General features: G+C 35.0%; 1 protein-coding gene and 3 non-coding genes across 4 annotated transcripts; all 4 read left to right on the top strand.

Moving 5' to 3' along the window:
* The first annotated feature begins 9,422 nt into the window (after positions 1 to 9,422).
* LOC113764272 lies at positions 9,423 to 9,507 on the top strand. Its single transcript, XR_003467552.1, has one exon. It is a non-coding gene; the product is annotated as a small nucleolar RNA R12 (small nucleolar RNA).
* A 182-nt stretch (positions 9,508 to 9,689) lies between these two features.
* Positions 9,690 to 9,782, top strand: LOC113764312. Its single transcript, XR_003467583.1, has one exon. It is a non-coding gene; the product is annotated as a small nucleolar RNA SNORD24 (small nucleolar RNA).
* A 308-nt stretch (positions 9,783 to 10,090) lies between these two features.
* On the top strand, positions 10,091 to 10,225 carry LOC113764286. The gene has a single exon (XR_003467564.1). It is a non-coding gene; the product is annotated as a small nucleolar RNA snoR74 (small nucleolar RNA).
* Positions 10,226 to 10,422: 197 nt separating this feature from the next.
* On the top strand, positions 10,423 to 11,757 carry LOC113759744 (zinc finger BED domain-containing protein RICESLEEPER 2-like). The gene has a single exon (XM_027302314.1). It carries the CDS (start codon positions 10,423 to 10,425, stop codon positions 11,755 to 11,757), a length of 1,335 nt encoding a protein of 444 aa, XP_027158115.1.
* The last annotated feature ends 2,433 nt before the right edge of the window (positions 11,758 to 14,190 follow it).

Here is a 14,190-nt window from a genome sequence, read left to right as displayed (position 1 = left end):
GACACTTTTATTGTTATTTCTCCACGAATTCTGATGTTGGGATAAGCTTTTCCAAGTATTGTTAATTCTTTTCATTCTTTATAACTATGGTGAGTATTGCTTTTTTAAAAGCATGGACTAGTATGAAATTAATAGTTAAGTATTTGGTTATTGTTTCATGTGGATTCAACAATTTTTTTCCTTGAGAACTAAAAAATCTGTTATCTGAAATTGAAAGTTTGCAAGTTCTATATTACAATTAGAACTTGTAAGTGTTTTTGTTGTTTCCTTCTCACCTAGTGCCCTACATCTGTAGTTCTATATCATCTATTGAAGTTATGAACATTTTAGAGGTTTCTGCCTAATAATATACATAGACTAATTTCGGGACTAAAAGAATGCTGCTCATGTCCTTTTTTTGTTTTTTGCTTTTGGTATAGCTAAAAGAAATTAAGAATATAAGATGGATACGTCCAATCAAGAGCAGTCTTCACCAATTATTAGATCAGTTGGTGATTCTACTAGTCCGGTGAATATCACTGACAAAGGTATTGCTGTTAACGTTGACAAAAAGTTGGAATTCTCTCTTGAAGATGAAGAATTAGGGAGTGAAGATGAAGCCATTAGAAGGTGATACATATACAACCACTTGAACAACCAATCAAGAGGCTGCTACAGATGATGGCTTGGACGTTTTTTGGAAAAAAAAAAGGATTAAAAAATCATTAGCATGGGATGACTTCAAAGATGTTGAAATTGGCCCTCAAAAAACTCTTATGTCGGCGTGTATTCATTACCATGCAAAATTCAAGAAGATGAAAACTAGTACGACTTCAAGTTTACTAAGGCATAGGAAGACAATTAATGGATAAAACTCTAGCCAAGATTACACTTCAGAGATGGTTCATGTAACAGATCATTGATGCAGTTATAATTCCAATATTCTTTAACAAACAAGTTTTTAACTGCTGATACGATCTAACAGTCAATTTCTCCTTACTGTTCGATGACTAAGATACGACCATTGACTATTACCCTAATTTAGAAATAATCCTAGGTACTACCATAGGATTTAATTCCTCAATTGCATTAGAAACTAGAGAAACCCTGTTCTAATCAATAAACATGCTACGAGAGTTTATTTAAATTAGATTGTACGTTTTCCCGACACAAACCTAATTATACTAGTTGCTACTAGGATTATAATAGTCAAACAATTACGGATTCAACTATTCCAGTTAGCAAATAGATTGTGTGTATAATTAAATATTGCGCACCTATTGAATCACACACACTAATCATACTCTATAAAGCAGAAAACGTACAAATACCAAAGAATAGAGGAGATAATAAAATCAATTAGATCTTACAATGATAGCTGAACCAAATCCTTGGTGTTCCTTAACTAGCAATATGAAATTAGTTCTCCATTAATGGAGAACAAGCCATGCCAAAAAAATCTGTTCAAAGCTTTCAATCTATTCAAACCTTCTCCAAAAATCAGCCAAAAGGAAAAAGAACACGAACACTATGTTTTCGATCTCAAGCCAAAGATCCTCTCTACTGAATTCTACTTGGCTAACTTCTTAATTGATTGGTCTCCTGCTACCCATCAAATTCCTAAAAAGTCCTATTTCAATTTAGTTTCCTAAAAGCTCTCCAATTGCTTGAGACTAACGTGGATTGCCAAGGAATAGGAAACTTTAGCAGTCGTCAATTTTTGGAATTTGACTTGGATTGGGAAGGTGTCCGACGTTAGGAAATTGCCAATTTCTAGTTTTGAACCTTGAACTTCGGCGTCCTATGTGCAAATCGTTAGGAATCCTCCAATTAAGCCTTTTTCGCTCCAATTTTTGAAATTAATACAAAAATACCAATTGTGGGAAAACAGTCAAATAAGGTGATATCTAGTATAAATAAAAAGGAAAATATAAGCAAATATACCAACTAAATGTACCCTATCAGTATTGAAAGACCACTCAAATTATTTTGTGATAATGACTCAGCAGTCCTATATTCCAATAATAACAGGAGTTCGACAAAATCTAAATATATAGATATAAAGTTCCTGACTGTTAAAGAAAGAGTACAGAGTGGACAGAAATCAATAGAGCATATCGGGACAAACTCCATGGTTACGGATCCGCTAATTAAGGGATTATCACCCAAAATGTTTCATGAGTATACTATTCATATGGGTATCATGTTATTAAATGATGTACAGTTTTAGTAGGAGTTTGTTATTTTGAAATGCTCTTGCGATATTATATTTTTGGTTATTATTGTTTTAAGGATATTTTATGCATAAATAAAGTTTGAATTCATTTACATTCTGATTTTGGTATGAATTGATCTCATGAAAATTTAAGATGGACCATTGGAAATAGTCATATTACGATTATATGACATGAAATTTTTATACTACACATCCACATTATGATTCATATCATTCAATTGCATCAATATATGTGACCATTAATGGGTCGAGTTACGAAAATTGTAGCAAAGGCCGCTTTGATCCTATGTTGGTGTAATTGATGGACCGAATTGGCTATAGATACATTTTAGTAATAACAGTAAAGTTGAGCTCATGCAGTTTATTGCAAAACATAATTATAAGGTTACACATATAGTCCAAATGGGAGATTATTGGATCCTTAATCCAACATTGGACCTATATGTGAATAATTATGTGATGCAATTGTCAAATAAGGCTAAGTCCAATTAAAGTGATCAAATATGATTTGAGCTTAATATATCTAACAGGATGTGGGTCTTTAATGTATAGAGATTTAAGAGTATTTTCTATTTCTATGATAGTCTGAAATAGGAATCCAAAAGGTAACAGGAATGTTATCTATAAATAGGGTTATGGTCCCCAGATCATAAGTATTCTTATTGTCGTATTTTCTAGTGCAAACAAAATAACTCTTTCCTGATATCCCATTGTCAGGAAAGATACCAAAGAGAAATTAAAGGACTCTCTCAATGATTGGAAAATATGTGTTGACCTGGAAAGTCACCCCAAAATCTTTTGGGATTCAAGCACTAATTTGTCAACATGAATCAAGGTATGCTTTCACAATTTTTCTGTTAATTTATTTCTTAATAATCGCCATCTAGATTTTGATAGGTGATGGTTTTCACCAAAAGTTAAATATAAACATCCACCCTAACAGTCATGCATTTTTTTTATCTGTGTATGAGGTGATGTAATGCAATGAGCTCTAATTTTCTTAGAAGTCCATTTCTCAATTATTTGCTCCATTATTGGACATGATAGATCTAACTTCATTTTGGGTATGATTTGCTACAGAGGATGTTACCAAATCTGTTTGTCCCTACAAATGTATATCTAATAGGTACAGAATGCCCAACTGCCATACCCCTTTTGAAGAGTTGATACATACTCTTGAAGTTCCCTGGCCATTCTCACTCTTATCAGCGTGTCTTGCACTCCTTCTAGCTCTAGTATTGAGCACTTTGAGGATCAAATTGGTTGGGTTGGGATGTTCATATATCAATGTGAATTCAACTGAGCTCCAAAATCATCATCATTCTCCTTATCTTCTCACTTTATCTGACGTACAGCCTTCATTAACTTTTTGGTTCTAGGATGCATCTATGTGGTATTGCCAAATTGGCAATTTTTATTTTTATAGTAATTTATTTGCGTAACATCTAGGTCTGTGGTACCAGAGCCGAAGAAACTCAGAGCCATGTCCACATGATGTACTTTTATGGGTTCCAATACTTTTAGATAACCGTATAATCTCCCTATTGGCCTCCCAATGCAATTGTCGAGATTGTGTAAACATTCACATGTAATCTGAAGTTTTTGGGCAATAGGCAAGGGTTTAGAAGAAAAAACCTTGTTCACCTTGGAACCTTATGTCTAGGAGTTTAATTTATTAGTTCTTTTGTCATTTTTTATTACGAGAAAATTTTGATTGTTGTACATATTTTTCTTTGCCATTTTAAAAGACTGTGCTTAAGTTTATGATTATTTAGTGTCTTTTGAGTTTTACACCTGAAAGATATTAGTCTTTCTTCTTATTCATTAATCTTTAATCCACAAAGATACATAAGTTAATCTTTACTGAGTCAGAATTTTGACTTCTTTTCCAATGAACTGTACTTGGTTGAGGCTCACTTAGCTTCAACTTTCTGGTTTGATACAGCGAGAATATGAGAGATTTTCTAAACAAAATTTTACTTCATTTGCAAAATTTTCAAATGTTACTCATGTGCTAATGGTGATTAACAGCAGGTATGAAGGTGCTTTGAACAGATTTATAGACGAGATCAACTCCATTGCAGCATACGAATGGTAGGAAGGGTCAGTGCATAGCACATGCTTGCTTAATCTTGTTCCTGGTCCCAGAAACAATGGCGTTGGAGTAATAAAGTTCACCATTGTTAGGAGTATGTTTAGTCTGAGTATGACCATTCTTGTATCTGATCCTGCACATCACAAGCATTATACAAAGGAATAAAGGTTTGACTTTGTTACTTAGAGTGAAACTCTTTGGCCCTATGGAAATCTGATCAAAATTTTGTGGCTCAGGAATTTGCAGCCTAATGTTTCTTTTATGCACTGCAAGACGATGATGCTAGTATGAATTTGGGGTATTTAGTTCAATAGAGTAGATATGGCCTATGAATTCGGTGTATTGAATTATAATAGCTTTAAAAAGTTTATTTAAGCAATAAAAGTTATTTAATTGAGAATTTTATCTGCATATCAGTATCCAATTGCTTGATTACATATTTGCTAAAGTTGTAAATTAACCAGAGTTGGGCATTCTCATGCGTTGCATTAGGGCTCACACAGATATTCTAGTCCAAAGAACAAAGAACCTGAGATCATCTACAAAGGTGTTGGAATTGGAATAGAAGTTGGAAGATGAAAATTTGACGATTCTACTCTTCAAATGGGGCCAATTCCAACCTTCAAGCAGTAAATTCCATAGACCTACTTGGAACCATTTTTGCTATCTCAATGGAATTTCCATAGAACTACTTTCTGCAAGAATATGAAATACTTACTTCAAGTGTATTGACATTATATTCACACTTTCGAGTGTATATCCATTTGCACAAATTCAAAGAAAGAATTAAGAAATCCAAAACCATTATACTCAATGTCATTTAACATTGCACTTAATTGCAACTTTAAAATTCATACTCACAAGTTGCAAAAATAACATGGTACCACATGAAATTCTACACATTCTTTTTTTTCGTTATTCACAATAAAAATCCATATTATTGAGAATCTTCAATAATATATCAGATTCTTTGCATTAATTTTTAGCAAAAGAAAAAAAACCCCCACTATTTTAGTGCATTAATGATACACAACTAAACACACATCACATTCAAAGATCAAGTTCTTTGCATATTAGCATAGAAATTACTATGAAACCCCACTATTTGTCACAACTTTATAACATGCAATGGAGTATATATCTATTGCGATTAGAGTAAATGACCCAATTAATCATACCCACTGGAAGTTTACTTTTACTTGTTAAGAAGGCACCTTTAAAAATTTCTTTCAAAATGCATGGTAGCAACTTGTCTAGTGCAGCAACAAGTTGTAATTGTTCAGCAATTTGAACTCTTTCGGATCTACTTCTCTAGTGCCATATTTTCCTATTAAGCCTTCCAAGACTTTTGGTAGTAGGACAAGAAGTTTCATAGAAACTATAAAAGTCATTATAATACTAGTAATGGAATTCAACAACTTCCCTTTTTCTTAAATTTTTCTTCATAAGCATTCTTTTATTGTTAACATGTTTCATTAGTTGAGATCTTCTCATTTTTCGTCCATAGGTAGGCTACTCAAGTCAAGTGACTTGTAAGTTGAACTCCATCTTGTTCTGAATCACTTTAAAATTGTTGCTCTGCTAGAACAATTAGACAAATGTCAAATAGAAAAATTAACTATGGTTATAATAATAATAATTATTATTATAACAATAATAAAATTAACTATAATAAAATAGTCAAAATAATAATATAATAATGCACAAATGTAATAGGTTGAGGTAAGGATATTTCGCTTTCTTTAAGATGATTCAAATCTCTGCAAAAGAATCAATTTCGGTGTCGTAGAATCTTCGGCTTGTCACTCCCAGGATACAACAGTCTAACGACACTTACTGTTACTCTCATTAGTCTGTACAACTGAGAGAGTATTACTCTACAAACACTTTTTTTTTTTTGCCAGTCTATGAGATAGAAAATAACAAAAGAGTAGATATTTTCTCTCATGAATTGTGGCTCAAAAAACATAAGTTATTATAGCATCTCTTTCTATCTCAACAACGCATATTTATAGATCAAGAAAAATTAGCCAAACATAACCTAAACTAATAATATGCTAAGTAGATGCTGAAAATTATTGGCTATTCAAGACACATTCTAATTTGAATTGTAGGTTACAAAATTTATTGTAATTGAAAAGCCATAATTTTATATAATAAATCTTTAGTCAAAAATCATTCAAACACCAATAAATTTCAAAAATATTCACCAATTTATTCTCCTTATAACTTACACATCTAATTGAGAATTTAACAATTTTATTAAAATATTTTAACACCTTATATAAATAATCTAGAAAATTTTGGGTTAGTTCCATAAAAACATGAAATTATTTCCATAAACTATGGGAGATCTTTTAGCCACAAGCAAGTTATGAATTAACCATATTTTATTTTCAGCTGTAAAGCACATATGTTCAACTTCTAATCGATTACTTAAACTTAACTTCACTTCTATACTTTCACAGATGCTATTCCTATAAAAGACTCTTACACTCATTCAGAGAAGTCCAAAATGCAAGTTGTTTTTGTAATTTGTCATCCTGGATTAGATCTATTAAAGGGGCCAATTGTAGTGTGGTAAATTATGACCATCCCCCACTTCGTGTCCACCAAATTATGAGGTGTGGCCCAAGAGTTTATTTTTATTCTTTTATTTTTTTTATGTCAATTACTTCTGTAGAGCTTGAAAGTTCTTTGATGGAGACTTGGAAGCATGTTCTTAATACAGGCAAAAAATAGTTAGATTTTGGTGATTTTGAGGTCATTCATGTTTTTTAAAACATAGATGCATCAGTAATTTCACCCGCACCCGTTGTACATCAATTTTTTTTACGGCAATAATATTTTTATAATTTAATTTATCCTAATTTAGAGGAAAGAGAAATCTAAAGAGATTATATATTAAGGGCCAGTATCTCCACCAACAAGTAAAAGATGGATTTAGTTTTTTTTTGTTAACTGCTGAGGCAAAGGCGCACCTTCTGTGCATGAACTTGCCGGAGTTTGCTTTGGTGTTTGTGGCTGTGGGGAAGTGAGAAGAAAAACCACGTTAGAGTTTTGGGAGCAACACGTGCATGGTCTTAACTGATGCGCTTTGTTAGTTGTCTGGTGCCTGCCAGAATTAAGCTACGTGTTGTGCTTAAATGGCACCAGATTGACATTCCTACGGTGGGAAGGCCGATACCATTCTTACCGTATACAATTCCATGATAAATAGGGTCAGGCCACAAAAATTCCCCCTCCATCCCATTGATATTGCCATATTTTCTTTGTTGGATTGTTCCAAATTATTTGTCATTTATATAAATTAGTTGATACATTTCGATTTAATTTCTCCATTTAGTCATCTACTCCTTAGACAGTCCGTAAAAGTTCAAAGCATGTATTTTTTTTTTATGAGTCCACATACTATTATCAAGAAAGTAAAACAACAACTGTTGTAGTATGTAGCAGTTATCAAGTAATTAAGACCACAACAACAATCTAAGATTTGGTAAAACTTTCAAATATCTAAGATTTTCAACAAAACCTAGGATTAAACAAATATCAAGGCCCCACAATTCTTTATGAGCTAGAAACTACAAATGAAGATTCAAATTCTATCCACTATTAATAAAAATTGCAATTCTTCAAGTGCGGCAAACTTTATAAGATGGAAGGAGCAATACTTACTGCATACATATACATGTATTGTTTCTTGGCTTGATTTGTCCTCATAAATAAGATCATTGTATTGATTTTGGTGAAGAAAAACAATTAGTCAAAGCTCAAACCGCAACTATTATAACATCTTCAACAATTACAATAGTGTCAAGAAAGACACCACTTAAAATGTTGTTTATTAGGACACTTACAATATTACAATGTAGTGAAACTCAGCTGGAAGGTAAAATTACAATATGACAGTAAATTACTGCATCATAAATACGCTTCCGAAAGTACAAGCTTTATTCGTGCATGCCCGGCTTAAAATCTATTTGTTCTCTGAAATCTCAATATTCAATCCCCTGGGGAAACAAATACCAGTAGGTGTCCGAATTCTCTCTGCTCCGTTGGTAACTCTCCAGTAGGGCTGCAAACGATTCGAGCCGCTCGCGAGCGGCTCAAGTCAAAGCTCGAGTCGAGTTCGGTCAAATTCGAGCTCGAGCGGCTCGTTTATAAATCGAGTCGAACTCGAGCCATCCTCTATTAGGCTCGTTACCTCGTCGAGCCGCTCGACGAGTTTTGTGAAATTACAAAAATACCCTTATTTATATAGTTAATTACTAAGTTATAACATGGGAATTGGGATGGAATTCGACTTTGAGTATCAGACGGAGGCTCGCTCATAGCAAAAATTACTTTCCCCAATTCCATTTCTTATTACTTCTCCTCTACCGCATCTCTGTTTGGTCTTTCCTTCTTTCCTTCATATCTTCTCAAGCCCTAGCCATCGCCGCCACCACCCACGAGTGCACCACGCTGACCACAGCCACCACCGCGGCACCGCCACTGCTACCCTTCAGGCCTCATTCGACTGCAATTCGACTTCATTCGAGAGAAACCTTCTTCCTCTCGAAGCAATTCGACTGCAACTCGCCTTCGTCGTTGGCTCAGCTGTATTCGGACAGAGGCTTGGCTTCCTCCACAGTGCGTCTTAAGGACTGCTAACCATCTTTCTTCCTCCACGGCGCATCTTAAAGCCCTCAATTTGATTTCCAATTTAAGGTTGGTTCGGGCCGTTCGGCGTTCCTTTCCCTTCGTCTTCCTTTCTCTTGTCTGAAGTTTGTTGCTTCCCTCTAGTTAATTTAACTGGTATTTTAGCTGGAGTAGATGCTGAAATAACATTTTTGAGCTCAAATTATTGCTTTTTTCTTTTTTTTTGCACACCTGCGTGTGTTGTCTACCTTTAGCTCCGAATCATTCCTCCTATGCTTTTAGGATTTTTTGGTGACAAGGATACAATTTTTTTTATAATTTTTTTATCTACTGATTTTCTTATCTTTTGATATATAGTTTTGGAAAATAACATGTAAAAACTATCTTTTCCTACTTAAATTGATTTGCTACTATGTCTTGCTGTGGCAAAGATTTTAGCCCAGTTGGGGTAGTGGTGGTGAACTGGTGATCATGGGAGTGATGAAAAAATCAAACGGATTCCCATTTATCATTCTCCGTAAGAATGATAAAAAACCACCAACTACTTCTGACCCCACAGCACCAGCATCACCTGTTGCTCATCTCCTGCCCAGCCAATCTACATAATTAATGGTTTTTATGCATGTTAAGCAGCATTTTTTTAACTTTCTCGTTTTGAAATCCGTATTAGCACTGAACAGATGACATGATGCATCTGAGTGGAATGTTTCGGCAATTTTTCAAAAATTGAAAGAGAAGGGCCTGTGATGTGAGAAATAGATATTTGCTACTCTTGATGGGTAATTTATCTACCCACCTGATGATTTTCTATCCACCAAGATCTTTGAGGCCTGCTGCTCTTTTAAAATTTGTTTTGCGAAACTTCTGCACCTCAATTAGCTCTCAAGTATCCTTGAATGGGTAAAATTCCATATGCAATGAAGATACAAAATCTTTACCAGGGAAACCTACGTATACTTCTTCAGATCATTATTTTGTATCTCACAACATATGTATACTAACATAACCAGCTGTAGGTTTGTATCTCACATATAAACCCCTGTTTGTAAACTGCTCTGTATGTATTTTTTTTAGTTATTTATTGGTCCTGTAGGTTTTTCTGGGGTTTTTCATTGGACTCGTCGGTAGTATAACCTGATGAAAAAGCAGGGGCTTGCTGCCGTTTACCGTGAATGTGTCTCTAGTAAACTTCAGGAAAATAAAACTTGGCATTGTTATTGGGTGAACCTCTTGAGCTCACAATGTATCTGAAATGTTATTATTGTGCTAAAATGTTAGCATTGTTGATCAATGTTAAGTGCTGGAACTAGAGCGCTTTTTTTTTTGCAGTTAAGTGCTATTTTTTTGGGGCTGGTTAAGTGCTATTTTTTTTGTTAATTCTATGTGTTTTATAGCATTGAATGTTTGAGAGTAAAAGATGGCTGTCTAAACATGTTTTGTTATTTTCCTTTGTTCATAGTTGGATCATAATATGGATAAGTTTGCCGAAGATGTGTCTTCACAGCTAGGTAGGACTGGTGCAAATTCCACTAGTCCTATGAATATCATTGATACAGAGGGTGGAAATGACAACGAGAAAGAGTTGGAATACTCTCTTGGCGATGAAGAATTAGGAAGCGAAGAGGAGCAATTAGAAGGTGATACACAAGCACCTGTTCAAAGATCAAACCAAGATGCTATTGAAGGTGATACTTTAGACGCTTTTAATAAGAAAAAGAGAGCCAGAAAATCTGAAGCATGGGATGATTTCGAAGATGTGGAAGTTGGGCCTCAGAAGAAAATTTACTCAGAGTGTAAGCATTGCCAGTCTAGATTCAAAAAGACGAAGATCGGTACAACTTCAAGTTTATTAAGGCATCGGAAAAATTGTCCAAAACGATTGGAGAAGCTCAAAATAATAGAGGCACACCAACAAAAACTCAATTTTCCAGCCACTGATTCTAGCTCAAATGCTCATTCCCTCCTTCATACTGGCAAGTTTGACATGGCTGCCATGAGACAAAGCGCAGCTGAGTGGGTGCTTATGCATGAGCATCCCTTTTCAATTGTGAAGGAAGATGGCTTCAACTTAATGATGAAAAAGGGGATGCCTGAATGGCAAAAAATCAGTCGGACTACCAACAAGAAAGATTGTCTTTCTGTGTATGAGAGAGAAAAGCAGAAATTGAAGCATTTGTTAAGTAAAGTCAAGAAAATCAGCTTGACCACAGACCTTTGGAAGTCCAAGAACCAAAAAATTGAATACATGGTTATAACTGGACATTGGATTGACAGCCAGTGGAGATTACAAAAACGGGTTCTCAACTTTGTGCATGTTCCCCCTCCACGTCCGGGCATTGGCATTGCAGATGCTATTTACAAATGCATGTTGGATTGGGGCATTGAAAGCAAAATTTATACAGTGTCAGTTGATAACGTGTCAAATAATGACACCGCACTACGATGTTTGAAGGACACCTTCTCGACAAACAAGTGCTTGTTGGCCAAAGGAAAGTTATTCCATGTGAGATGTTGTGCTCACATACTTAACCTGATGGTTCAAGATGGCCTTAGTGAAATTGAAGAAATAAGTCATGACATAAGGGCAAGTGTAGAGTTTGTAAACAAAACTGAAGGGAGACGATTGATCTTTGGTGAAATTGTACACCAGCTACGATTGCCTGAAAGAGTGCTGATTTATGACTGCAAAACAAGGTGGAATTCGACCTATGAGATGCTAGCTTGTGCTCTCATGTTCAATGAGGTGTTTTCGAGATTCAAAGACAGAGAGCCAAGCTATACTTTCTGTCCTTCCACAGAAGATTAGGAAAAGGTAAAAAAGGTGTGCAGTATTTTAGGAGTTTTTTGAAATGCGACTCATATAATATCTGGGAGTGATTATCCGACAGCTAATTTATATTTAAATGAAGTTTGTCGGATAAAAACGCTTCTAGATCGCAAAGCAAATGATGAAGACAGCTTTATTCAAGCAATGGTTTGGAAGATGAAGATGAAATTTGACAAGTATTGGGGTGAGTGTGACCTAATGATGTCCATAGCAGCCATCTTGGATCCTAGGCTCAAGATGCGAGTTATCAACTACTTCTTTCCACTGATATATCCTTCACATTAAGTGCAAACGAATATAAATAAAGTCCGGCAAGCTTTGTATGATTTATATGCCGAGTATGTGGAGATGCATGTTTCAAGTTCAAAAGATTCTGGAGGAAGCTCTCAAGTAGTGACAAATGAACCAGGTAGCAAGAGTAGCAATAGTTCATCCTCTACAATGACACATGTTACTGGAATGTGTGAATTTCTATCTCACATTGCTACTGTGGAACCCGTTCAACCAGAGAAAAATGAGCTAGGTATCTACTTTGAAGATGGCCTTCTCAGTGCTACGGAGAAGTCGAGCCTGGATATTGTCAACTTAGATGCTTTGAAATGGTGGAAAAGCACAACAAAATACAAGATTTTGCCTAAGATAGCTGCAGATATTTTAGCCATTCCTATTAGCACCGTAGCTTCGGAAGCGACATTTAGTGCTGGAACTAGAGTGCTTGACTCCTACCGTGCTTCTTTAGCTCCAGAAACTGTAGAGATGTTGATGTATGTTGGGGATTGGTGTCGTAGGCTACACGGGGTGAAAAAAAGGGATAAGGTAATTATGTTACAAATTACGTTTTTCATCTATTACAATATGTTTTATAGTTGGCTTAATCTTGGTCTTTATTATTTTTGTTTACTATGCAGAAAATGAAGTCAGCACAAGAGATTTCATTGCCTATTCCTTGAACTTTTTCATGTTTTAGGTAATCTATATTCTCAGTTTTTTGGCTGCTGGTTTCTTTATATGTGTATATGATTTATTTGGTGGCTGGTTTCATTGCAACTAAAATGGAAGTTATTTGCCTGATTTCTTGGCTGTGCAGCAGCTGCAGCTTATTGGTGCATTATTGGCTGTAGGTGCGTTTTTCCACCTACATTTTCAGTACCAAGATTGTAAGCTTCCAGTTTGTGCTACTTCTCAAATTTTCTTTTGAGTTCTATACGTGTCTGGCTTAGTTGAGTATTTGCAGAAGCATGCAATTAGAAGTAAAAGAAAATTTTCTCAGCAAAAAGGCGTGTTTTGGCTAAGTTATTGCTGAATGTGCAGTTGGTTATCAGGTGCTGTGGATTGGTCAAGTTATTGCTGTTTATATCCTTGTTAGGATAGAAATGGTGTTAGTATTGAGTGTGCATGGTGCTCGTTTGGATTCTTAGTCTGATCTAATTCATGTCGCAGATGGTCAATTTTTTTCAATGGAGATTTGCTTAAACAAAATGAATTTTTTCGAGAATTGCGCTTGTTAGTCTTGGTGGCCTGTCCAAATTTTAACTGTGGCTTCTACAAAATTAGGATGATCAATATAAGCTGCTGATATGACTGACTAGTTTGCACTCGAATGTGAATGAATTTCTCCTCTAAATTATAAGACAGTTGTCCAGTTGCTGTGGATTGTTTACAATTTTGATGCTCAGGTTTTCCTCCCCTCTTTGAGTAAAATACTTGCTTTAAGTTGTCTAGTTAACTTACAGAGTAGATTTTCCTCATTCAACTAGGTACTAGATTCAGTCCCCTTGATTAGTTTAGTTATATGTTCAGTGAGTACAGGTCTGAAAGAGCAACCAATGAATGCTAGTGATGTTTTTGTATAGCTCCTTGATTGGCACTTATTTATTTTTGGACGTATTGAGCAGGTTGGAGCTGGGACTATGAATCCTCTGACATTTCTAAGAAGAGAAGAAGTTCGTGACTTCAATGACTTCAATGACTGTGCTTAGTTTGTAATTTGTAATTCAATAAGTTTCTGTAGTAAGAAGTTCTTGGTCTGCTTTTGGTTGTTATTTACTTATTATCTGATATTAAATTTTGTGACCGAGAATGTTGAACTTGTATGAAGTGTTGGGCATTTAAATTCTAGACTTATATGGCATGTATTTCTAAATTTATGATTGTATTTAGTGAAAAATTTGTAGGCCTTTTTTGATTATGATAATGTGAAAAATTATGGTCAATTATAGGCATGAATTGTAAGCAATGATTATGCTCATAATTTGGTTAGGAATTAGTTGATAAAATGAATTTTTTTGTTACATTAATTCCCAAAATTCGAGCAAACGAGCCGTTAACGAGTCAAAAATTCGAGCTCACAAATCAAGCTGCTCGCGAGCCAAAAATCGAGCATCAACTCGCGAGCCTTAACGAGTCGAGCTC

The sequence above is a fragment of the Coffea eugenioides genome, chromosome 2 (assembly GCF_003713205.1).
Source record: "Coffea eugenioides isolate CCC68of chromosome 2, Ceug_1.0, whole genome shotgun sequence".
Classification (NCBI taxonomy): Eukaryota; Viridiplantae; Streptophyta; class Magnoliopsida; order Gentianales; family Rubiaceae; genus Coffea; species Coffea eugenioides.
Note: the sequence above shows the minus strand (reverse complement) of the source record. Positions and strands in the feature narration are given on the sequence as shown.

Coding starts and splice junctions, on each gene's coding strand:
- LOC113759744 (XM_027302314.1), top strand. CDS start 10,423: ATGGATAAGTTTGCCGAAGATGTGTCTTCACAGCTAGGTAGGACTGGT.